Consider the following 24,486-nt stretch of genomic DNA (forward strand, 5'->3'; position numbering starts at 1 on the left):
AAGGTATTGCTGATCTGGGGGATTACATGGATCCAATACAGCTCCTGCTCAATGCCCCGTATCCCAAGAGGTTGTGGCAGTGATGATGCATTTAGATGGCATGTGTTTTATTTATCACATGTCAGCCCAAACTCAAGAGCCATCTGCGTCCTGCTGTAGGCTGCTTCATTATTGAACCAGTTGTGAATGGAGCTCAACATCATAATTGCTGGCAAACGACCCTACTTTTGATTTGATTTATTGTTGTCACATGTATTGGGATACAATAAAAGTATTGTTTCTTGCGTTGCTATACAGACAAGACACACCGCTAATAGAGTACAGAGGAGAGAAAGAAAGGAGAGGCTGCAGAATAAAGTGTTGCAGTTACAGATAGGGGGGAAGAGAAAGATCAGCTTAATATATGATGGGTGCATTGAAAAGTCTGATGGCAGCAGGGAAGAAGCTATACTTGAGTCGGTTGTTAGACTCAGACTTTTGTACCTTTTTCCCAACGGAAGATGGTGGAAGAGAGAATGTCCAGGGAGCGTGGGGTCCTTTAATTATGCTGACTGGTTTCCCGAGGCAGCAGGAAGTGTGGACACTTTGACAGATCTATCAATGTATTCCTACTCGTTAAACTCAAAGTTTAAAATGTTTATTTATTCGTCACAAGTAAGGCTTACATTAACACTACACTGAAGTTACTGTGAAATTCCCCCAGTCGCCACATTCCGGCGCCTGTTCAGGTCAGTGCACCCTAACCAGCACGTGTTTTGGACTGTGGGAGGAAACCGGAGCACCCGGAGGAAACCCACGCAGACACAGGGAGAACGTGCAAACTCCACACAGACAGTGACCCGTGCTGGGAATCGAACCCAGCGCTGTGAGGAAGCAGTGCTAACCACTGTGCCGCCACGCCGTCCCCACTCCTGACGGTTTGTGTTGCATTGAGTACAAGATGCAGGCACTGTTGATGTTGAAATTGCGTGGGAAGCATTATTGTCAGGCCACGACGTCGCGCCAGCAAGTGTATCCGAAATGGCCTTGAGAAGAGAAAAACAAAATGTACACTTGCTTCATGATTTTGTGGTAACAAGGTTGTGTGTGCCTGCTTTGCCCTGGTGTAGCTTGCCTTGAATCTCTCTCTCTCTCTTATCCGCAGGGCCCTGCAGTGTCCGGCTCCCTTGCTGCTGCTCAAGCTGCTGCTCAGATTGCCGTGGAAACAGCGACCAATCAGCTCAAGGCAGCCGTGGTCCCATCAACCAATCGATGTAAGATGCAAACATCAGAGACTTTTGTGACCCTAACCGGGTTCTATCAATCTGTGGCCCCACTAGTGGCCAGTGAGGTATGGTAGACACAGGTCTGCATGGAGCTCGATCAAAATTCCATAAATTAACTTGTGCACCCTCATCCAGTTTGTCATTTAGCTTGTTGATGCAGAGTTGGCCTTTTTTTTTTTACCCCTTTTTTTTTCGGAACTCATTATATGATCATACAAATTGGGTGCTGGAGTAGGCCATTGGGCCCCTTGAGCCTGTTCTGCTATTCGACAAGATCATGCCTGATCCAATTGTGGCCTCATTGTCGCTATCCTAGCTACCCCCAATACTCCATGATTCCCTTGTTGATGAAGTTGCAATCTAGAATCATAGAATCCCTACTGTGCAGAAGGAGGCCATTCGGCCCATTGAGTCTACACGACTCTCTTGACAGAGTATCAGACCCTATCCCTGTAACGTCACACGCTTGCCATGGCTAATCCATATAACCTACGCATCTTTGGACACTAAGGGGCAATTTAGCATGGCCAATCCAGCCAACCTGCTCATCTTTGGACTGTGGGAGGAAACCGGAGCACCCGGAGGAAACCTACACAGACACAGGAAGAACGTATAAACTCCACATAGTCACCCAAGGCCAGAATTGACCCCGGGTCCCTGGTGCTGTGAGGCAGCAGTGCTAACCACTGTGCCACCGTGCCCCCTAGCTTTGCCTTAAAAAATATTCAATGACCCTTCCTCTACCACCTATGGGGAAGAGAGTTCCCCAGACTAGTGACCCTCCGAAAAGATTTCTCCTCATCACGGTCTTAAATGGGTGACTTTGACGACTATTTCTGGAGCAACAAAATACTAAGTAATATTTTTCTAGTCTTGCTATGAAGCTACAGGTTACACTTGTTTCCCTGATGGGGCCACGGTGTGCTATTAAACCAGACAAACCACAAAGATTAAATGTTTGATTCCTAGCCTGTGCTGAGTTAGCTAACTGTGGTCAGAGCAGCATTAGGTATATTGGTGTGGGGGAGATGGGTATATGCAGCATATCATCTCGGATTGCTATGCAGTGACTGTTTCTGAAATAAGTACAGATGATGCTGGAGTAATTTGACCAGTTGGACAGCGTCTGTTGAGAGAGAACCGGGGCAAACATTCCAGTTGACAATCAGAACTCCTTTCAAAGACACACCATAACACGGGGCGGCACAGTGGCTAGCACTGCTGCCTCACAGCTCCAGGGACCTGGGTTCGATTCCCGGCTTGGGTCACTGTCTGTGTGGAGTTTGCACATTCTCCCCGTGTCTGCGTGGGTTTCCTCCGGGTGCTCCAGTTTCCTCCCACAGTCCAAAGATGTGCGGGTTAGGTTGATTGGCCATGCTAAGATTGCCCCTTAGTGTCCTGAGATGTGTAGGTTAGAGGGATTAGCGGGTAAATGTGTAGGGATATGGGGGTAGGGCCTGGGTGGGATTGTGGTCGGTGCAGACTTGATGGGCCGAATGGCCTGTTTCTGCACTGTAGGGTTTCTAGATGATTTCTATGATTCAAGGCTGTGGGCCAAGTCCTGGCAAGTGGGATTAGGTGGGCAGGTCAGGGCATTTCATGCGTCGGTGCAGACTCGATGGGCTGAAGGGCCTCTTCTGTACTGTAGTATTCAGTGATAACATTAACTTGAAAGGATGTTGATTAAGGACAGGATTTGATTTGGCTTGGTGAGGTGTTACCTCCAAAATAACCTCCAGGGAGACGGTGGTATGGTGCTAATGCCACTGCACTAATAATCGAGAGATAGAAAATGCTGGAATGAATGCTAGTCTCAGTAATGGTGACCTTGAAACCGTTGTGGTTCGTCGTTCTTTTTTAAAAAAAAAAGTCTGGTTCACGAATGTCCCCTTCAGGGAAGGAAATCTGCCGCCCTTGCCTGGTCTGGCTTACATGTGACTCCAAACCCACAGCAGTGTGGTTTGGTTTGGTTTGATTTGATTTATTATTGTCACGCATATTAGCATACAGTGAAAAGTATTGTTTCTTGCGCGCTATACAGACAAAGCATACCGTTCATAGAGAAGGAAAGGAGAGAGTGCAGGATGTAGTGTTACAGTCATGGCTGACTCTGAGCTGCCCGCTGAATTGGCCAAGCAGACAGTTGAGTTCAGGGGCCATTATTATGGGAAACACATACCAGTGATGCCCACATCCCATGAAAAAAAAATCTAGCCCGCCAGTGTCTTTTGTCTTTTAAAAAGCTACATGGGTAAGATGGGTATAGAGGGATATGGGCCAAACGCGGGCAATTGGGACTAGCTTAGGGGTTTAAAAAAGGAGCGGCATGGACAAGTTGGGCCGAAGGGCCTGTTTCCATGCTGTAAACCTCTATGACACCTATGTACTCTGTGTCTGGGCTTTGAGGTTCAACTATTTAGGAAAGATACTTGAGAAGAAGGCTTCATAGAATCCCTACAGTACAGAAGGAGGCCATTTGGCCCATCGAGTCTGCACCGATCACAATCCTACCCAGGCCCTATCCCTGCAACCCTCATTTACCCTGCATTAGGGTCAATTTAGCATGGCCAATCAACCTAACCCGCATATCTTTGGACTGTGGGAGGAAACCGGAGCGCCTGGAGGAAACCCATGCAGACACGGGGAGAAACTCCACACAAACAGTGACACGAGGTGGGAATTGAACCCGGATCCCTAGCGCTGTGAGACAGCAGTGCTAACCACTGTGCCAGTTTGCAGAATCATATCCCAGTGAGACCAAGTACATCTAGAAGAGGTATACAGTTAGAAACATTTATACTGTGTACAGTTCTGGTCACCCTATTTATAGAAAGGATATTATTAAACAAGAAAGAGTGCAGAAAAGATTTACTAGGATGCTACCAGGACTTGACGGTTTGAGTTATAGGGGCAGGCTGGATATATTGGGACCTTTTTCTCTGGAGCGTAGGAGGTTTAGGGGTGATCTTATAGAGGTCTATAAAATAATGAGGGGCATAGATCAGCTAGATAGTCAATATCTTTTCCCAAAGGTAGGGGAGTCTAAAACTAGAGGGCATAGGTTTAAGGTGAGAGGGGAGAGATACAAAAGTGTTCAGAGGGGCAATTTTTTCACACGGGGTGGTGAGGGTCTGGAACGAGCTGCCAGAGGTAGTAGTAGAGGCGGGTACATTTTTGTCTTTTAAAAAGTGTTTAGACTGTTAGATGGGTACGATGGGTATAGAGGGATATGGGCCAAATGCGGGCAATTGGGACTAGCTTAGGGGGTTTTTTAAAAAAAGGGGCGGCATGGGCAAGTTGGGCCGAAGGGTCTGTTTCCATGCTGTAAACCTCTGATTCTGAGGGAAGAAAATTGTTGGAATGTGATATATTCACCTAGACCTACATGACAAGTACATGAATAGGATGGGAATAGAGGGTTATGGTTCCCGGAAGGGTAGGGGGTTTTAGTTCAGTCGGGCAGCATGGTCAGTGCAGGTTTGGAGAGCCGAAGGGCCTGTTCCTTGCTGTAATTTTCTTTGTTCTTTATATTCTCACTATACTGTTGCTGATGGAAAAAATGTTTAAAACCTTGCCCCAGAGATGGCTAAACGGTTGTTTTTCATGCTTTGTTCTTTCGCAGTTCCTGCAGTCAGCCAAATCCCTCCTGTTTCTGGTGTAGGAGCTATGTTCAGCCAGACCACTCCACAAGCATTAACGACCACCCCCGTGGCCAGTCTGACCAAAGTCATCCCATCCACGGCTTCCATGATGACTGCAGCAGCACAGTCTAGCCTGGTGCCCACGGTTACCACTGGCGTTCCATTATCACAGCAACCACAGGCGGCACAGCAGCCCAACCAGCAGTCCATGGTGAGTAACTCTTTTTTTTCTATTTCTTTTTGACATTTATTATCTATCACCCTTGAGAAGGTGGTAACAAAACCATCTTCCTGAATTGTTGCAGTCTATGATGTGTGGATACTTTCTCCCGCTGCTGTTGGGGAAGGAGTTCCAGGATTTAGAAACATAGAAGATAGGAGCCATTCGGCCCTTCGAGCCTGCTCCGCCATTCATCACGATCATGGCTGATCGTCCAACTCAATAGCCTAATCCTGCTTTCTCTTCATAACCTTTGATCCCATTTGCCCCAAGTGCTATATCCAGCCACCTCTTGAATACATTCAGTGTTTTGGCATCAACTACTTCCTGTGGTAATGAATTCCACAGGCTCACCACTCTTTGGGTGAAGAAATGTCTCCTCACTTCTGTCCTAAATGGTCTACCTCAAATCCTCAGACTGTGACCCCTGGTTCTGGACTCCCCCACTATCGGGAACATCCTCCCTGCATCTACCCTGTCTAGTCCTGTTAGAATTTTATAAGTCTATGAGATCCCTCCTCATTCGTCTGAACTCCAGTGAAAACAGTCCTAACCTAGTCCATCTCTCCTCAAACATCAGTCCTGCCATCCCCGGAATCAGCCTGATAAACTTTCGCTGCACTCCCTCGAGAGCAAGAACATCCTTCCTCAGAAAAGGAGACCAAAACTGCACACAATATTCTCGGTGTGACCTCACCAAAGGCCCTGTATAATTGCAACAACACATCTCTGCTACTGTACTCGAAACCTCTCTCAATTTGCCCGCTTTACTGCCTTCTGCACCTACATGCTTGCCTTCAACAAGGACACCCAGGTCCCGCTGCACACTCCCCTCTCCCAATTAACAGCCATTCGGGTACTAATCTGCCACCTTGTTTTTGCTTCCAAAGTGAATAACTTCAGATTTATCCAAATTGTACAGCATCTGCCATTGATTTGCCCACTCACCCAACCTGTCCAGATCATGCTGACACAGTAACTTTGAAGAAACGGCTATGCATCTCCAATTCGGGGTGGTGTGTGACACAAGGGTATTGTAGGTGGTAATGTTCCCATTTAGGTGGTAGAGGTCTCAGAAGGAGCTTTGGTTGGTTACTGTCCTGCATCTTGCAGATGATGTACACTGCCGCCACTGTTCACTGGTGATGGAGGGATTGAATGTCTGTGGGTGGGCTGCCAATCAAGTCGGCAGCTTTGTCCTGGATGGTGTCGTGCTTCTTGCCTGTTGGAGCTGTACTCATCCAAGCAAGTGGAGAGAATTCCTTGTGTCCTGGATGGTGTGGAGCTTGTGTTACTTCAGCACATTTTGTGTGTAATGTTCTGCCTTCAATAAAAGCCATATTGTCTTTGTATGTATATAATGATCCTGCTAAGATACCCATGAAGTTTCAGTTGTTGGAGCTGCACTCATCCAAGCAACTGGGGAGAATTCCATCACACTCCTGACTTGTGCCTTGTAGATGGCGGACAGGCTTTGGAAAGTTGTGTGATAAGTTGCTTGCTGCAGAACTCTCAACCTCTGATATGTTCTTGTAGCCACAGTATTTATGTGACTAATCCAGTTTTGGTACTCGTCGAATCTCAATGATTTAGTAACCGCATCCCTGCCTCTGTTCTTCCTGCAGACTGTGGGTGTTGGAACCAGTGCTGGAAATGTCGTTGGGGTCACTGTGGCACCTCCACCTCCTGGCTCAGTGGCCAATAAGATCTTAGCATGGAGTGGGGTGTTGGAATGGCAGGAGGTGAGAAGTGTCTGTGTTTGTGTGTATTTCTATTGGCCAGAATGATTGCGGCGGAGCAAATTGGAGGATTAAAGTGTCCTGAATGTCTAACAAAGGCATGACCGGCGTAGTCCGTCGTAATCCAACTGCTTGAAGCTTAAACCAAAAGAGAAAATGCTGGAGAATCTCAGCAGATCTGGCAGCATCTGTGAGGAGAGAAAAGAGCTGACGTTTCGAGTCCAGATGACCCTTTGTCCTGGACTTGAAACGTCAGCTCTTTTCTCTCCTTACAGATGCGGCCAGACCTGCTGAGATTCTCCAGCATTTTCTCTTTTGGTTTCAGATTCCAGCATCCGCAGTAATTTGCTTTTATCCAGTGTTTGAAACTTAACATTTCTCTTTCACCACCCACCAGAGAGAAGATTTTGAAAATGAAAAATTTGTAATTAGCTCGAAGTACGATTGCGCAGCCACTTGGTGTATAAATATTTACAGTGATGGTTAAAAATACTCCTGCCATTGGCGCGTTATAACTTCAGAGGTCAAGTCGCTTTTCAAAACTTGACTCCACTCTACTGAACATTGCCCGGATTGAACTTTCTTTTTGCTTCGCCTTCCGCAGAAGCCCAAACCTGCATCGGTGGATTTAAACGCAAAGTTGACACGGTCACTTCCATGTCAGGTGTACGTCAACCCGGGCGAGAACCTGTAAGTGCAAGAGCTTAAAGATATTCATAGTTTGAAGAATTGTCTTACCAGAAGGGGCCCATTTTTTTAAAAAGGCCAAGCATGATATTATAGAATCTATAGTGCAGAAGGAGGCTGTTCGGCCCATCGAGTCTGCACCGACCACAACCCTACCCAGGCCCTATCCCCATCACCCTATGCATTTACCCTAGCTAGTCTCCCTGACACTAAGGGGCAATTTAGCATGGCCAATCCACTTAACCCGCACATCTTTGCACTGTGGGAGGAAACCGGAGCACCCGGAGGAAACCCACGCAGACACTGGGGAGAACGTGCAAACTCCACACAGACAGTGACCCAAGGCTGGAATTGAACCCGGGTCCCTGGCGCTGTGAGGCAGCAGTGCTAACCACTGTGCCGGATCTGCATCTTTTGTTTTTATGTTGAGTTTGCTGAGGCTTTGACAGGTGAGACTCCCTCTTCCTCTCTGCATATGAAAGACTTTCCAAATTCCTTGTTAGCTAAGGGAACGCGGTATGTCTGAGATTAGAACATAATCTTGGTTTCAGATAAAGCTCGGCACAACATCGTGGGCCGAAGGGCCTGTTCTGTGCTGTACTGTTCTATAATGCTGAACCGATTGTTTAAGGGCAGTGAGCTCTGCTTCACTGACACTTTTTTAACCTCTCTCTTCTCTCAATTCTTCTACAGAAAGACAGACCAGTGGCCTCAGAAACTAATCATGCAGCTCATTCCACAACAGCTGTTGGTAAGCAGGAGAGGGCTGTTTGGCCAGATTTTATCTTCGATGTATTGATCACGGGGAGGTTACTTGATGGAATGAAGAGATATTTAAGGGAGGGAGGGGAAAAAAAATGAGCGAATAATGTAGAGGAAATCCATGGTGATGCGGTGCTGTTTACATGTTTCTTGGTTAGCTGTGCTGGTACTTTACCACCAAGACGAGCCTTGGGAGCAGATAGGACGGCACAGTGGTTAGTACTTCTGCCTCACAGCACCAGGGATCCCCGGGTTCGATTCCCGGCTTGGGTCACTGTCTCTGTGGAGTTTGCGCATTCTCCCCGTGTCTGCGTGAGTTTCCTCCGGGTGCTCCGGCTTCCTTCCATAGTTCAAAGATGTACGGGTTAGCTTGATTGGCCATGATAAATTAACCCTCGTGCAGGAGGATTAGCAGGGTAACTGCGTGGGGTTATGGGAATAGGGCCTGGGTGGGATTGTGGTCGGTGCAGACTCAATGGGCCGAATGGCCTCCTTCTGCACTGTAGGGATTCTATGGATTGTCCAATAGTCATCAGTTAGAAATGAAGCACTTTGTGGAAGGATTGAAAAATAGTATCATCATCTGTCCACTTCTGCTCTGCTTGCAGACATCTCCTGCATGCTGCAGGATCTCGTAGAAGTTTATAAAATTCTAACAGGATTAGACAGGGTGGATTCAGAAAGAATGTTCCCGATGGTGGGGGAATCCAGAATTAGGAGTCATAGTTTGAGGATAAGGGACTGAGGTGAGGAGACATTTCTTCACCAAGAGAGTGGTGAATGTGTGGAATTCATTTGACTTGTTATTGTCACATGTATTAGCATACAGTGAAAAGTATTGCTTCTTGCGCTCTATACAGACAAAGCATACCGTTCATAGAGAAGGAAACGAGAGAGTGCAGCATGTAGTTTTACAGTCATAGCTTGGGTGTAAGAGAAAGATCAACTTAATGCGAGGTAGGTCCATTCAAAAGTCTGATGGCAGCAAGGAAGCTGTTCTTGTGTCGGTTGGTACATGACCTCAGACTTCGCTACCACGGGAAGTAGTTGGGACCAAAATGTTGCGTGATTTCAAGAAGAAATTAGATATAGCTCTTGGAGCTAGACGGATCAAGGGATTTGAGTGGGAGAGGGGGGGGGAAAGACGGGATCAGGATATTGAATTTAACCAAAATGAATGGTGGAGCAGGCTCAAAGGGCCAAATGGCCCCATCCTACTTCTAGTTTCTATGTTTCTAGGTTAGGGTACATTGACCCGAACAGGCGCCGGAGGGTGGCGACTAGGGGAATTTCACAGTAACTTCATTGCAGTGTTAATGTAAGCCTTACTTGTGACTAATAAATAGACTTCTATAGGTCGGGGAAGTCAGACGTACTCTGATAGGAAGAGATTGGATGTACTTTTTGCAGTTGGTTATGGTGATCCTGTATTGATTATTGGGAAATATTAATTCATCTTCCAACAAAATTGCAGCAAAGACCAACTGGCTCATTAAGCTTTCCCGGAGTGACCTCCTCCCAACTTTTACAGATGCACTATAGAAAGCATTCTTTCTGGTTGTATCACAGCTTGGTATGGCTCCTGCTCTGCCCAAGACCACAAGAAACTACAAAATGAACGAAGCCCAGTCCATCACGCAAACCAGCCTCCCATCCATTGACTCTGTCTACACTTCCCGCTGCCTCAGGAAAACAGCCAGCATAATTAAGGACCCCACGCACCCTATACATCCTCCCTTCAACCTTCTTCCATCAGGAAACAGATACAAAAGTCTGAGGTCACGTACCAACCGACTCAGAAACAGCTACTTCCCTGCTGCCATCAGACTTTTGATCGTATTAAGTAGATCTTTCTCTACACCCTAACTATCTCTGTAGCACTACATTCTGCACTCTCTCATTTCCTTCTCTATGAACAGTATGCTTCGTCTGTATAGCACGCAAGAAACAATACTTTTCAATGTATGCTAATACATGTGACAATAAGTGAAATCAAAATCATACCCTAGCTATGACTGTAACACTACAGTCTGCACCCTCTCCTTTCCTTCTCTATGAACAGTATGCTTTGTCTGTATAGTGCACAAGAAGCAATACTTTTCACTGTATATATGTGACAATAAATCAAATGAAAATCTAACTGTGACTGTAACAATACATTCTGCACGCTCTCCTTCCGTTCTCTATGAACAGTATGCTTGGTCCGTATAGTGTGCAAGAAACAATACTTTTCACTGTATCCCAATACATGTGACAATAATAAATCAAATACATTCAGTTGATCTTTCTCTACACCCTAGTTATGACTGTAACACGACATTCTGCACTCTCCTTTCCTTCTCTCTGAACGGTATGCTTTGTCTGTATAGCCCGCAAGAAGCAATACTTTTTCACTGTATACCAATACATGTGACAATTATGAATCAAATCATTACTAGACATTTCCTATCTCTCCACTGTTATGTTGTCTGCTGCCAGCAGATCACTGTATTTGCATTTGATGGGTTTTTTTTTTGCTTACAATCTCGCTTCACCCAAGATCACGAAACAAATATTATCATTTAGTGGGTTGGGGGTGGGAATGAGGAAAGGAGAGCAGGGAGCTATTGCTCTGATTTGCCATCCTGACTAACTACTGTTCTTGTCCTTTTACCCTCCCCCCTCTCCCCGCCTCAACTATCTAGACAACACTTGGACATTTATTCCGTAATTCGCGAATGGTTCAGTTTCAGTTCACGAACAAGGATTTGGAGTCGTTAAAGGGACTGTATCGAATCATGGCCAATGGCTTTGTAAGTACCCGAGTGTGACCTCCCCCCAAGCACTTCAACTTTCGAATGATGTTACTGGAGATTAGCGCTTTCTTTTGTCGCTGAACAATCTCTGGTCAGGAGCCCAGTTTCCAGGTTAGCCTTAGCCTTCCCAGGAGGTTAGCAGCAAGAATGGAAAGTGAGCAGGAACTGCATGAAGAGGTGGTGCTTGGGTGAGGCCAGGTTTGGGTTTTTAACAGCCTCCGGGTTGAGAGGAAGTGAAAATTGAGGAAAGTCTCATGAATTTGAAGCCCCCCCCCCCAAAGTTGGATTGGCATTCAGTAATTATTCCAGGCATGAGGATGTAGGAGGAAATACAACCTGTGGGTTAGTTATATATGGTGCTTAATAAGAGCAATAGGAATTCAAAGCACTGACGATAGTATTGTGAAGAGGGAGAAAAAAAGGAGTTGGAGTAGGAAAATTGCTATCAACTGGAAAAATTGGAGGCTTGAAGGATAAGGTGTCAGTCCTGTAACGATAAATGGGCAGCACAGTGGTTAGCGTCGCTGCCTCACAGCGCCAGGGACCCGGGTTCAATTCCTTGTGCACTGTCGCTGCAGAGTCTGCACGTTCACCCCGTGTCTGCGTGGGTTTCCTCCCACAGACTGAAAGACGTGCTGGTTAGGGTGCACTGGCCGTGCTAAATCCTCCCTCCGTGTACCCGAACAGGCGCCGGAGTGTGGCAACTAGGGGATTTTCACAATAACTTCATTGCAATGTTAATGTAAGCCTACTTGTGACACTGATAAATAAACCAAACTAAAACCTCAAACTGAGTGTGTATTGCATTGATTTGTGGAATGTGGCCTTTTAATCTTGTACAGTCTTCTAAACCCTTAGTCCCCAATATCTCACTTCTAATGTAAATTATTTTTCAGTGATTTATTTTTCCGAGTGTAGTGGGATTTTGACTCTTGTTTTCCCCCCAGACTTGTCACGATGGGTTGAGCAAAGTTTTAGACTCCCCTACCCAAAGAGATAGGGGAGTCTAAAATTAGAGGGCATAGGTTTAAGGTGAGAGAGGAAGATACAAAAAAGGGTCCAGAGGGGCAATTCTTTCACACACAGGGTGATGAGTGTCTGGAACAAGCTGCCAGGGGCACTAGTAAAGGCAGGTACAATTTTGCCTTTTAAAAAACACTTGGACAGTTACATGGGTAAGATGAGTATAGAGGGACATGGGCCAAATGCAGGAATTGGGACCAGCTTAGGGGTTTAAAAAAAAGGGGCGGTATGGACAAGTTGGGCCGAAGGACCTGTTTCCATGCTGTAAATATCTGACTCTAAATGCTTTAACACAGTAAGAAGTTTAACAACACCAGGTTAAAGTCCAACAGGTTTATTTGGTAGCAAAAGCCACACAAGCTTTCGGAGCCTTAAGCCCCTTCTTCAGGTGAGTGGCTTCAAGAGGCTTAAGGCTCCGAAAGCTTGTGTGGCTTTTGCTACCAAATAAACCTGTTGGACTTTAACCTGGTGTTGTTAAACTTCTTACTGTGCCCACCCCAGTCCAACGCCGGCATCTCCACATCTAAATGCTTTGGCATGGTATACCATGGAATTGCTTGGAATGGCCTATTTCTTTTCCCCGCACTTGGTTAAACTGGTCTACACTTGTGTTAATACTCAGTATGAACCTATTCCCGGCGTGTCTGGAAAGGAGGTTGGGTGCAGAGTGTGTGTGTACATGCGTGCAACAATTACTGAAAGGAGGCTAGCTAGCAAAATGAGTGATCACATAAAGATAAATGCCAAATATTGTGGCTGCTGCAAGTCTGAAATGTAGGTGGGCCCTGCCTTGCTGTGTATTTCCACTATGTTCTGTTTTATTGTACACAAGAAGTAAATACATGGGGTGGTTATGGGAATAGGGTCAGGGTGGGACTGTTGTCAGTGCAGGTTCGATGGACCAAATGGCCTCCTGCACTGTAGGAATTTTATGAAAAGGGAAACTGAAGAATTAGATGTACTAATAGAAACCCCTTTGAGCAAGACCGATTGCACGAGCTGTGGGATTACTAAGAGCAGGGCATTAAAGAATGGATTGCGCATCAATTCTAGAATAGTGGGAATTTGCCAGATGCATTCACACCTGGAAATCTGTTCAACATCGATGCCATAATCCCGACTCCGTGTTTCTTCCAGGCGGGTTGTGTCCATTTCCCACACAGTGCTCCGTGTGAGGTCCGTGTCTTGATGCTGCTCTACTCCTCCAAGAAGAAAATCTTCATGGGCTTGATCCCAAATGATCAGAGTGGCTTTGTGAACGGAATCCGACTGGTCATCACCAACCACAAGAAAGCGCAGCAGCAGAAAATTGAACAGCAGAGGAACGTAAGCAGCTTGATCAGAAATCTCGAGTTAATACTGCGTCTTTCAGACTGGCAATGCCTTTGGGTGGGGTTGTCGAGTGTATTTCTGTCCATTTTATCCGCTGAATGTATTGGTATCTTTGTGTGTCTGAGGATGCCGATGGTCAGTAATGCTGTCAAACCCAAGTGTATAAATCACTTCATCCGTAAATAAGATCCAGTTAGTGATTCTAACAAGCAGAGCACCTTCCAAAGTGTGCTTTTAGGGTGTACTATTCTTAACCCAGCTTTAACGTTGTGCTGTTTGTGTTAAACTATCGCATTATCATGAACTGGAGAAGCTATTGTATTCACTCAACTTGCTGTACCAGTTGATGGCCTGATTTTGCGAAGGGGTCGGGTGGTTTAAGTGCCCTTACGATGCCCATTCCTCAGTCGGAGGAAGGAGAAACTTGACTTCTGCAACCCATAGGATGGTTTTCTAAACAGAATGGTGCCAGTATAAGGGTGGCACAGTGGTTAGCGCTGCTGCCTCACAGCGCCAGGGACCCAGATTCGATTCCCGGCTTGGGTCACGGTCTGTTTGGAGTCTGCACGTTCTCCCCGTGTCTGCATGGGTTTCCCCTCTCACTCCAAAAGTTAGGTGCTGGTTAGTTACATTGGCCATGCTAAATCCTCCCTCAGTGTAGCCAAACAGGCGCAGGAGTGTGGCGACAAGGGGATTTCCACAGTAACTTCATTGTGGGTGCTAATGTAAGCTTACTTGTGACACTAATAAATAAGCTTTAAAACTTTAATTTCTCCAACCCCTCCCCCCCCCCCCCCCCCCTGCAAAAAAACTTTCTTACATAGCTAGATGGCTTATTTCTATCTCCACTGCATACTGTTAAACTCCTGTCTCTGAAACCATTGAGGAAACATTGGGGCAGCACGGTGGCACAGTGGTCAGCAATGCTGCCTCACAGAGCCAGGGACCTGGGTACGATTCAGGCCTTGGGTCACTTGTGTGAAGTTTCTGCGTTCTCCCCATGACTGCATGAGTTTCTTTCGGATGTTCCAGTTTCCTCCCTTGGTCCAAAGAAATGCAGGTTAGTTGGATTGGCCATGCTAAATTGTCCCTTAGTGTCCGGGGGATCAGTAGGGTAAATATGTGGGGTTATGGGGATAGGCCAGAATGGGATTGTTATCAGTGCAGGCCGAATGACCACCTTCTGCACTGTTGGGATTCTATGATTCTAAGAAGAAAGGCAAGAAATAAATGATTGTGGGCACTTTATAATAATAGATTTATTTGTGTCATCTTGTATCTTCTTTATTTGGCAGCAGATAAGTGGGTCGCAGCCAATGGGAACCGGGTCTCTCCCCACTCCAGCATTTATGCAGAAGGCACCTGGAGCAATGCCGGTTTCTCAAGGAGTGCAGCAGCAACAGGTATGAATGATCACAAATAAATATTCACACATTGCCAATTCGTATTTCAAACATTTCAGGGTATATAGAAACTCTAACTGTTCAGACAAAACCCGTTTCTCATTTCATCTGTTGCAAGGGGCACAATCAGAATAGTTGACTGATGAAAACGTGCTGTGCCTTGGAGTTCTGAGTGCCCTTCGTCCTGAACAGAGAATGGATGTCATTCTGGGGACAGGGTGATTGGGGGTATAATGGGGCGGCACAGTGGTTAGCACTGCTGCCTCACAGCGCCAGGGACCCGGGTCCAATTCCCGGCTTGGGTCGCTGTCTGTGCGGAGTCTGCATGTTCTCCCCGTGTTTGCGTGGGTTTCCTCTGGGTGCTCCGGTTTCCTCCCACTGTCTGAAAGACGTGCTGGTTAGGGTGCATTGGCCATGCTAAGTTCTTCCTCAGCGTACCCAAACAGGCACCGGAGAGTGGCGACTCAGGGATTTTCACAGTAACTTCATTGCAGTGTGAATGTAAACCTACTTGTAACTAATAAATAAACTTTAAACTTTACTTTATAATATTTTCCCCCTGCAACTCCTACAACCTTTGCTGCTGGAGCACAGTTCTCTGGTACCTCATTCAATTGGCTATCCTCCATGTGTGAATCTAGACACCATGTATGGGTAAGCTAATTGGTCAGAGCAGAAGATGGTGGTGGTTGTTGCAGGTCAATCATCTTAGTCCCAGGACTTAACTGCAGGATTTCCTCAAGATACTGTCCTAGGCCCAACCTCCTTCAGCTGCTTCATCATTGACCTTCCTTCCATCTTGGAGTCAGAAGTGGGGATGTTCGCTGATGACTGCACAATGTCCAGTACCATTCGTGACTCAGATGCTGAACAGTCCATGTCCAAATGCAGCAAGACCTGGACACCATCCGGGCTTGGGCTGACAAGTGGCACCTGGGGCAGCGTGGCATGGTGACACAGTGGTTAGCACTGCTGCCTCACAACACCAGGGACCACGATTCGATTCCTGGCTTGTGTCACTATCTGTGTGGAGTTTGCATATTCTCCCCGTGTCTGCGTGGGTTTCCTCCGGGTGCTCCGGTTTCCTCCCACACTTCAAAGATGTGCAGGTTAGGTTGATTGGCCGTGCTAAATTGACCCACGGTTTGGGGGGATTAGTTGGGTAAATATGTGGGGTTACGTGGATACGGTGGGATTGTTGTCGGTACAGGCTCGATGGGCCGAATGGCCTCCTGTACCGTACGGATTCTATGATTCTGTTCTATGAAGTGCCAGGCAATGACCATCTCCAACAAGAGAGAATCTAACCATCGCCCCATGATATTCAATGGCATTACCATTGCTGGACCCCCACTACTGATATACTGGGGTTTGTCATTGACCAGAAACAATACTGGACTGGCCATATAAATGCTGTGGCTATCAGAGCAGGTGGGAGGCTAGGAATCCTCCAGCAATTAACTCGCCTCCTGACTCCCATAGTCTGTCCACGATCTACAAGGTACAAGTCAGGAGTGTGATGGAATACTCTCCACTTGCCTGGATGAGTGCAGCTCCAACAATACTCAAGCTTGGCACCATCCAGCCCAATTGATTGGCACCCCATCCACAAACATTCACTCCCTCCCTCACCAATGCACAGTGGCAGCCATGTGTGCCATCTAAAGATGCATAGCAGGAACTCATCAAGGCTCCTTTGACAGCACCTTCCAAACCCACAACTGCTACCACCTAGAAGGACAAAGGCAGAAGACCTATTTGAATACAACACCTGGAATGTTCCTCCTCCAAGCCACACACCGTCCTGACTTGGAAATATATCACCATTCCTGCACTGTTGCTGGGACAAAATCCTGAAACTCCCTCCCTCACAGCTGAGCGCATCTGCATCATATGGACAACAGCATTTCACGAAGGCACCACCTTCTTGAGGGCAATTAGGGGTGGGCAATAAATGCTGGCCAGTCAGCGACGCCCATGCACCACGAATGAAAAATTCTTCAGAGAGGAGACTGTGTCCATTAGCCTCCAAGGTGAAAGAAGTTGTTATGATTTGATTTTATGTATTTGATCATTTTTGTAAAGCATTGAGTTTACACATTTTAACAAGTAATCTAACTTCCTTGGCGCCACCTTCCCTTTCCCCACTATTCAGATACCAGGCCAGCCAGTGACCACCTCAATACCTCAGGTTCACACAGTAACGACGATGGATGACCAACAACGGCAGCAGAATCTGGTACGTGTACGTTTTTAACTTCTTGTTGCTTGGAAACATATACTTGTTTGGTGTTTCTGGCTTATCCATTAATTTTTTTTTAAAGTTAAAAGTTTATTTATTAGTCACAAGTAGGCCCCCCCCCCCCCCCCGTGAACCTGGATTGAAAAGGAACACCACCTTTCTCATGGATTTTCTTTGCAGTAGGAATTGGCCAGTGAGAGCAGGCCATGCCCACCAACACACAATCAATTTAAAGGGGTCTTGTAGCTATTAGCACTCAATCCGAGCTCCGTCGTAACCTTTGCTGCCTTGGAGATCGTGACCCCAAAATCCCATTTTGTGACCAGTGGAGTAGCAACCCATAGTTTGGGAAGTCCTGTATTAATGTCCCTCCCTCATGCAATGAGATTTGATTTATTATTGTCACATGTATTGAGGTACTTTTTTAAAATAATGATTCATTTGTGGGACATGGGCGTCGCTGGCTGGGCCCAGCATTTATTGCCCATCCCTAGTTGCTCTTGGAGGGCAGGTGAGAGTCAACCAGATTGATATGGTTCTGGATTCACATGTAGGCCAGACCAGGTAAGGACGGCAGATTTCCTCCCCTAAAGGACATTAGTGAACAGTGAAAAGTATTGTTTCTTGCGAGCTGTACAGACAAAACATACCTTTCATACAGTACATAGGGGAGAAGGAAAGGAGAGGGTGCAGAACGTAGTGTTACAGTCATTGCTAGGGTGTAGAGAAAGATCAACTTAATAAATGATAGGTCCATTCAAAAGTCTGATGGCAGCAGGGAAGAAGATTTTTCTTGAGTTGGTTAGTACGCAATCTCAGACATTTGTATCTTTTTCCCGACGGAAGAAGATGGAAAAGAGTATGACTGGGGTGTGTGGAGTCCTTGATTATGCTGGCTGCTTTCCTGAGGCAGCGAGAAGTGTAGACAGCGTCAATGGATGGGAGGTTGGTTTGCAAATTAAATTTATAAGTTTATTTATTTATTTGTCAGAAGTAGGCTCACATTAACATTACAATGAAGTTACTGTGACAATCCCCTAGTCGCCACACTCCAGCGCCTGTTCGGGTACACTGAGGGAGATCTTGGATGGCCAATGCACCCTAACCAGCACATCTTTCGGACTGTGGGAGGAAACCGGAGCACTCGGAGGAAACCCACGTAGGCACGGGGAGAACGTACAGACTCCGCACAGACAGTGACCTGAGGCCAATAATTGAATCCAGGTCCCTGGCATTGTGAGGCAGCAGTGCCAATCACCATGCTGCCCATATGTCTGAGGCTTGGCATTCCAACCAGTAAGAAATCTCAAGATACCCTGCTGTATTTGTTTGATTTTCAGGGGCTCTTAGATTTACAACTTGTATTTAAGAAACCTGAAGGAAAAACTTTACCTCACTAGTAGCCACATTTCCTCTGATGTCCCAAAGTAATTGACAGCTAATTGAAGTGCTTTTGAAGTTAAGTTGCTGTTGTAATGTAGCAGCAGCCAATCTTGAGCATAAGAGGCTCCCACAGGTAGTAGTGAAATAAACAACCATATTATCTGTTTGTGGTGTTGGTTGAGGGGATAAATATTAGCTAGCAACCTAGGGTGGCACGATGGCACAGTGCTTAGCACTGCTGCCTCGCGGCGCCAGGGACCTAGATTCGATTCCTGGCTTGGGTCACTGTCTGTGTGGGAGTCTGCACATTTTCCCCGTATCTGCATGGGTTTCCTCCAGGTGCTCTGGTTTCCTCCCACAGTCCGAAAGATGTGCTGGTTAGGTGGGTTGCCCATGCTATATTCTCCCTCGGTGTACCTGAATGGGCACCGGAGTCTGGCAACTAGGGGATTTGCACAGTAACCTCATTGCAGCGTCAATGTAAGTGTGCCTGTCACACTAATAAATAAACTTTAAAACTTTAAAAAACTTTAGGGAGAGCTCTCCTCTTCAAAATGGTGGTCATAGGATCTTCCGCACCCAACTGAGAGAATAAATCGGACTTCAGTTTAATGTTTCTAAAAAACAGCATCTCAGGACAGTGCAGTGTTCCATCAGTACTGCACTGTGTGTATCAGCCAAGATTTTGTGCGAGAGTTCTGATGGCATCTATCCTCGACTGCTCAGGGAGACAAGAGGTGAAATTGCTGGGCCTCTGACGGAAATCTTTGTCGCTTCTTTGGATACGGGTGAGGTCCCTGAGGATTGGAGGATAGCGAATGTGGTCCCGTTGTTTAAGAAGGGTAGCAGGGATAACCCAGGAAATTATAGGTCGGTGAGCTTGACGTCCGTGGTAGGGAAGTTGTTGGAGAGGATTCTTAGAGACAGGATGTATGTGCATTTAGAACGGAACAATCTCATTAGTGACAGACAGCATGGTTTTGTAAGAGGGAGGTCGTGCCTTACAAATTTGGTGGAGTTTTTTGAGGAAGTGACAAAAACGGTTGATGAAGGAAGGGCCGTGGATGTCGTCTATATGGATTTCAGTAAGGCATTTGACAAAGTCCCACATGGCAGGTTGGTTAAGAAGGTTAAGGCTCATGGGATACAAGGAGAAGTGGCTAGATGGGTGGAGAACTGGCTTGGCCATAGGAGACAGAGGGTAGTGGTCGAAGGGTCTTTCTCCGGCTGGAGGTCTGTGACCAGTGGTGTTCCGCAGGGCTCTGTACTGGGACCTCTGCTATTTGTGATATATATAAATGATTTGGAAGAAGGTGTAACTGGTGTAATCAGCAAGTTTGCGGATGACACAAAGATGGCTGGAATTGCGGATAGCGAAGAGCATTGTCGGGCAATACAGCAGGATATAGATAGGCTGGAAAATTGGGCGGAGAGGTGGCAGATGGAGTTTAATCCGGATAAATGCGAAGTGATGCATTTTGGAAGAAATAATGTAGGGAGGAGTTATACAATAAATGGCCGAGTCATCAGGAGTATAGAAACACAGAGGGACCTAGGTGTGCAAGTCCACAAATCCTTGAAGGTGGCAACACAGGTGGAGAAGGTGGTGAAGAAGGCATATGGTATGCTTGCCTTTATAGGACGGGGTATAGAGTATAAAAGCTGGAGTCTGATGATGCAGCTGTATAGAACGCTGGTTAGGCCACATTTGGAGTACTGCGTCCAGTTCTGGTCGCCGCACTACCAGAAGGACGTGGAGGCATTGGAGAGAGTGCAGAGAAGGTTTACCAGGATGTTGCCTGGTATGGAGGGTCTTAGCTATGAGGAGAGATTGGGTAGACTGGGGTTGTTCTCCTTGGAAAGACGGAGAATGAGGGGAGATCTAATAGAGGTATACAAGATTATGAAGGGTATAGATAGGGTGAACAGTGGGAAGCTTTTTCCCAGGTCGGAGGTGACGATCACGAGGGGTCACGGGCTCAAGCTGAGAGGGGCGAAGTATAACTCAGACATCAGAGGGACGTTTTTTACACAGAGGGTGGTGGGGGCCTGGAATGCGCTGCCAAGTAGGGTGGTGGAGGCAGGCACGCTGACATCGTTTAAGACTTACCTGGATAGTCACATGAGCAGCCTGGGAATGGAGGGATACAAACGATTGGTCTAGTTGGACCAAGGAGCGGCACAGGCTTGGAGGTTTCCTGTGCTGTACTGTTCTTTGTTCTGCGAGTAGGACTAGAACTCTCGTCCTCTTGACTCGGGTGAAGTTCTATGACTAAGCCCTGGTTGACAGTTAATGTGGTGACCATTGTTTTGGGAGGCTGTCAGGGTAAGCGTGTGTATGTCTTCGATCCTCTGGAAGTGCTTCAGTCCCATAATGTTTGCAGCCCCCTGCCCTGAACAGCTGTCTTCCACCTGCATACAGACCACTTGACCATGTCCAGTCTGATCCTATTCTCCCTATCTCTGGACATGGATGTTTATCAATGGATCACACCCCTGATCCACTGATAGTTATGAGTGGCTGGGGTTTAGGAACATAGGAATTAGGAGCAGAGGTCGGCAATTCAGCCCTTCGAGCCTGCTCCGCCATTCAATCAGATCATGGCTGATCTCTCCCTGGTCTCCAATCCACCTCCCCACCTGTTCCCCATATCCCTTTATATCCCATATTTATTCTCTATTGGGCTTCACTGCCCTCCCACACTTCAATTCCACTCACAGCCCAAAGTTTAAAGTTTTTTATTCGTCAGAAGTAGGCTTACATTAACACTGCAATGAAGTTTCTGTGAAAATCCCCTAGTCGCCACACACTCCGGCGCCTGTTCGGATACACCGAGGGAGAATTTAGCATGGCCAATGCACCTAACCAGCACGTATTGCAGAGTGTGGGAGGAAACTGGAGCACCCGGAGGAAACCCACGCAGACACGGGGAGAACGTGCAGACTCCGCACAGACAATGACCCAAGCTGGGAATCGAAACCGGATCCCTGGCGCTGTGAGGCAGCACTATGCCAACCACTGCGCCATCGTGCCACCCTGAGTTTAGTAGTACTGCCAGCCAGGGATAGGGTTACAACATCGTGCACTGTTTCCTGACAGATGCAGGTTGGATTCTCCTCTGCCATGTTGCTATTGAGGCCGTTTAGTTTTAGTTTTTGATAATCTTAATTGTTACTTAGCTCAGTGTGGGCACAGCAGGATGGGTGGCCTGAAAGAGCAAATCAGCTCTGATCATGAACAATTGCAAAGATGCAGCCTTGTATAATGTGTGAAAGGTTTGAAGTTATTTTGCTGATATTGACCTATTGATGCAGCTGTTTTCTCTTTCCCAGTTTATTCTCCTGCAGTTGTGCTTTGTAGTCCCAGTACTGAGTCCGAATGTTAAGTTTCTCCCTCTCTTTGAGAGAGCAGAATGGTTTGGATTGGTGAACTGTCAGGACTGCCAATGCAGTGCTACTGCTTGGCAGTCATCAGACCAGAATTATTTGAGAAACCTTCATTCCTGCCCATGTAGAACAAAATATTACCATGCAATCTTGTTAATTGTGTGTCAATTATATTGTTTTGTCTTATTAAAATACACAAGTGAAGGGCATTGTTAAATTAAGTACTTTGATCAGATATAAATAGAGGTAATTGGGACACTGGGAACTGGAATCATAGAAACCATACAGTGCAGAAGGGAGGCCATTTGGCCCCTCGAGCCTGCACCGACCACAATCCCATCCCAGGGCCTATCCCCACAATCCCACACATTTACGCCACTAATCCTTCTAGCCTACACATCACAGGACGCTACGGGGCAATTTTGCATGGCCAATGCACCTAACCTGCACGCCTTTTGGACTGTGGGAGGAAACCAGAGCACCCGGAGGAAACCCACGCAGACACGGCGAGAATGTGCAAACTCCACAGTGACCCAAGCCGGGAATCGAACCCAGGTCCTTGAAGCTGTGAGGCAGCAGTGCTAACCACTGTGCCACCGAAGGAGAGGTATAAGGCTGAACAAAGTCAATAAAAACTCTTGCTAAAGAACAGCTCTGTGTGATTAGCCATTTGGTAGTACAGAGCTTGAATATTGCTGAAAATAGAGGCATTTTGTCTTGCACTCATCGGGACAACTCGCAAAAATACCAATGTAAGGGGAAACAAATTTGTATTATAAAAAAGTTTATTTATTAGCCACAAGTAAGGCTTACATTAACACTGCAATGAAGTTACTGTGAAATTCCCCTAGTCACCACACTATGGCGCCTGTTTGGGTCAATGCACCTCACCAGCACATCTTTCAGAATGTGGGAAGGAACCGGAGCATCCGGAGAAAACCCACACAGACACGGGGAGAACGTGCAGACTCCACACAGACCGTGACCCAAGGCCGGGAATCGAACCCGGGTCCCTGGCGCTGTGAGGCAGCAGTGCTAACCACTGTGCCCCCGTGCTGCCCTAAGAGAAGGGCAGAAAGTGGCAAGACCTGGATAAGGTTACAGGTGTGGGTGGAAAAACAGTAATTTCACAACATGGCAATCAAAATGTTAGGGTACATTCCTAAAGGCAAGTTCCTCAAAGCTAATTGGCACAGATTGTACACCACTCTCAGAACCTGATGTGGGGGAGTTGCCGGTGTTTGACTGGGGTGGACTCAGTAAGAAGTCTTACTACACCTGTAAGAAGTCTCCAACTCTGAATTCACCTGACGAAGGAGCAGTGCTCCGAAAGCTCGTGCTACCAGATAAACCTGTTGGACTTTTAACCTGGGTGTTGTGAGACTTCATGCTGTCTCTCAGAACCTGAACAGGTAATAGAAAGTGAAGAGGCACTTTATATACATGTACATTGGACGATAGCAAACAGCAGATTCTGACAGATAAAAAGCTGGCCGAATATGAGCAAAGTGATGCTGAAGCACATGGTAAGGCTATTTATTCCAAAGGGTGGCACCGTGGCACAGTGGTTAACACTGTTGCTTCACAGCGCCAGAGACCCAGGTTCGATTCCAGTCTCGGGTCACTGTCTGTGTGGAGTTTGCACGTTCTCCCCATGTCTGCGTGGGTTTCCTCCGGGTGCTTCGGTTTCCTCCCACATTCCAAAGATGTGCAGGTTAGGTGGATTGGCCATGCTAAATTGCCCCTTAGTGTTGGGGGACTAGCTAGGGTAAATTATTGGTGTTGAGGGGATAGGTCCTGGGTGGAATGGTTGTTGGTGCAGGCTTGGTAAGCCAAAATGGCCGCCTTCTGCAATGTAGGGATGCTATGATTCATTCTATGAAGTAAATCAATATCCAAAGAAGGTTCTTTTAGGTGGCTTTTTTTCTTTGCACGATTCCTGGTCTTGGCCCAAGGAACTTGGTTGCAGATTAAATCTGTTGAAGATGCAGCAAAGTATTCTTGTATCCTAGAAATTCATTCACTCTGTAGGCAAAATGCAGGGTTCTTTCTGGAGGTCAGATTTTGGAGAGATGGAAGTCAAAGGCAGGTTGCTCACCAGGAGTCCTAGGAGCAGAAGTCCTAGGAGCCATTCGGCTCATTCAGTCTGCTCCGCCATTCAATGAGATCGTGGCTGATTTTCAGAGATTAAACCGCAACTGAAGATCAAATTCACAAGCTGTATCGTTGAAGGAAATGAAACATCTCCAGTCTCAGTTATGTGACAGGGTGGCTTTGGGTCGAGTTATTCAGCTGACGAGGTCTCCTTGTTAAAACCCATTGTGTTTTGAGGTGGTCACTGTAGAACCATTAACAAGGTTGGAGGCAAGTAACGCATACCTTTGTCCATAACTGGCTGGTGCAGACATCGTGCTTGCTAATCCATTGTGTTGTTGGCTTGGCTGGAATGTTTATGCACTGCAAGTTGTGTTATCCAGGCGTTTGACATGTTAACGTTTTATCTATGTTTAAACTGCTCCAACGTCCAGAACGTATGGTCAGTGGTGTCCATTTTATCAGTCCAACCATTCTTCCATTTAAAAAATAATAATTTCATAAAAGAGCTAG

General features: G+C 46.6%; 1 protein-coding gene across 7 annotated transcripts in view; it reads left to right on the forward strand.

The window, feature by feature from the left end:
- The window catches only part of med25 (mediator complex subunit 25), a 62,294-nt gene that overhangs the window by 26,835 nt on the left and 10,973 nt on the right, over positions 1 to 24,486 (forward strand). For 3 of the 7 annotated variants that reach the window (XM_078237243.1, XM_078237244.1, XM_078237246.1), the window contains exons 9-17: positions 1,145 to 1,253; positions 4,888 to 5,117; positions 6,752 to 6,868; positions 7,470 to 7,555; positions 8,246 to 8,303; positions 10,999 to 11,106; positions 13,270 to 13,458; positions 14,760 to 14,867; positions 17,023 to 17,106. In XM_078237243.1, the coding sequence (XP_078093369.1) occupies positions 1,145 to 1,253; positions 4,888 to 5,117; positions 6,752 to 6,868; positions 7,470 to 7,555; positions 8,246 to 8,303; positions 10,999 to 11,106; positions 13,270 to 13,458; positions 14,760 to 14,867; positions 17,023 to 17,106 (1,089 nt within the window). Of the gene's footprint in view, positions 1 to 1,144; positions 1,254 to 4,887; positions 5,118 to 6,751; positions 6,869 to 7,469; positions 7,556 to 8,245; positions 8,304 to 10,998; positions 11,107 to 13,269; positions 13,459 to 14,759; positions 14,868 to 17,022; positions 17,107 to 22,270; positions 22,523 to 24,486 lie in introns of those variants that run through there. The other 4 variants (XM_078237245.1, XM_078237247.1, XM_078237248.1 and 1 more) reach the window with 3 other exon arrangements.

Source organism: Mustelus asterias, chromosome 21 (genome assembly GCF_964213995.1).
Source record: "Mustelus asterias chromosome 21, sMusAst1.hap1.1, whole genome shotgun sequence".
NCBI classification, from domain to species: Eukaryota; Metazoa; Chordata; class Chondrichthyes; order Carcharhiniformes; family Triakidae; genus Mustelus; species Mustelus asterias.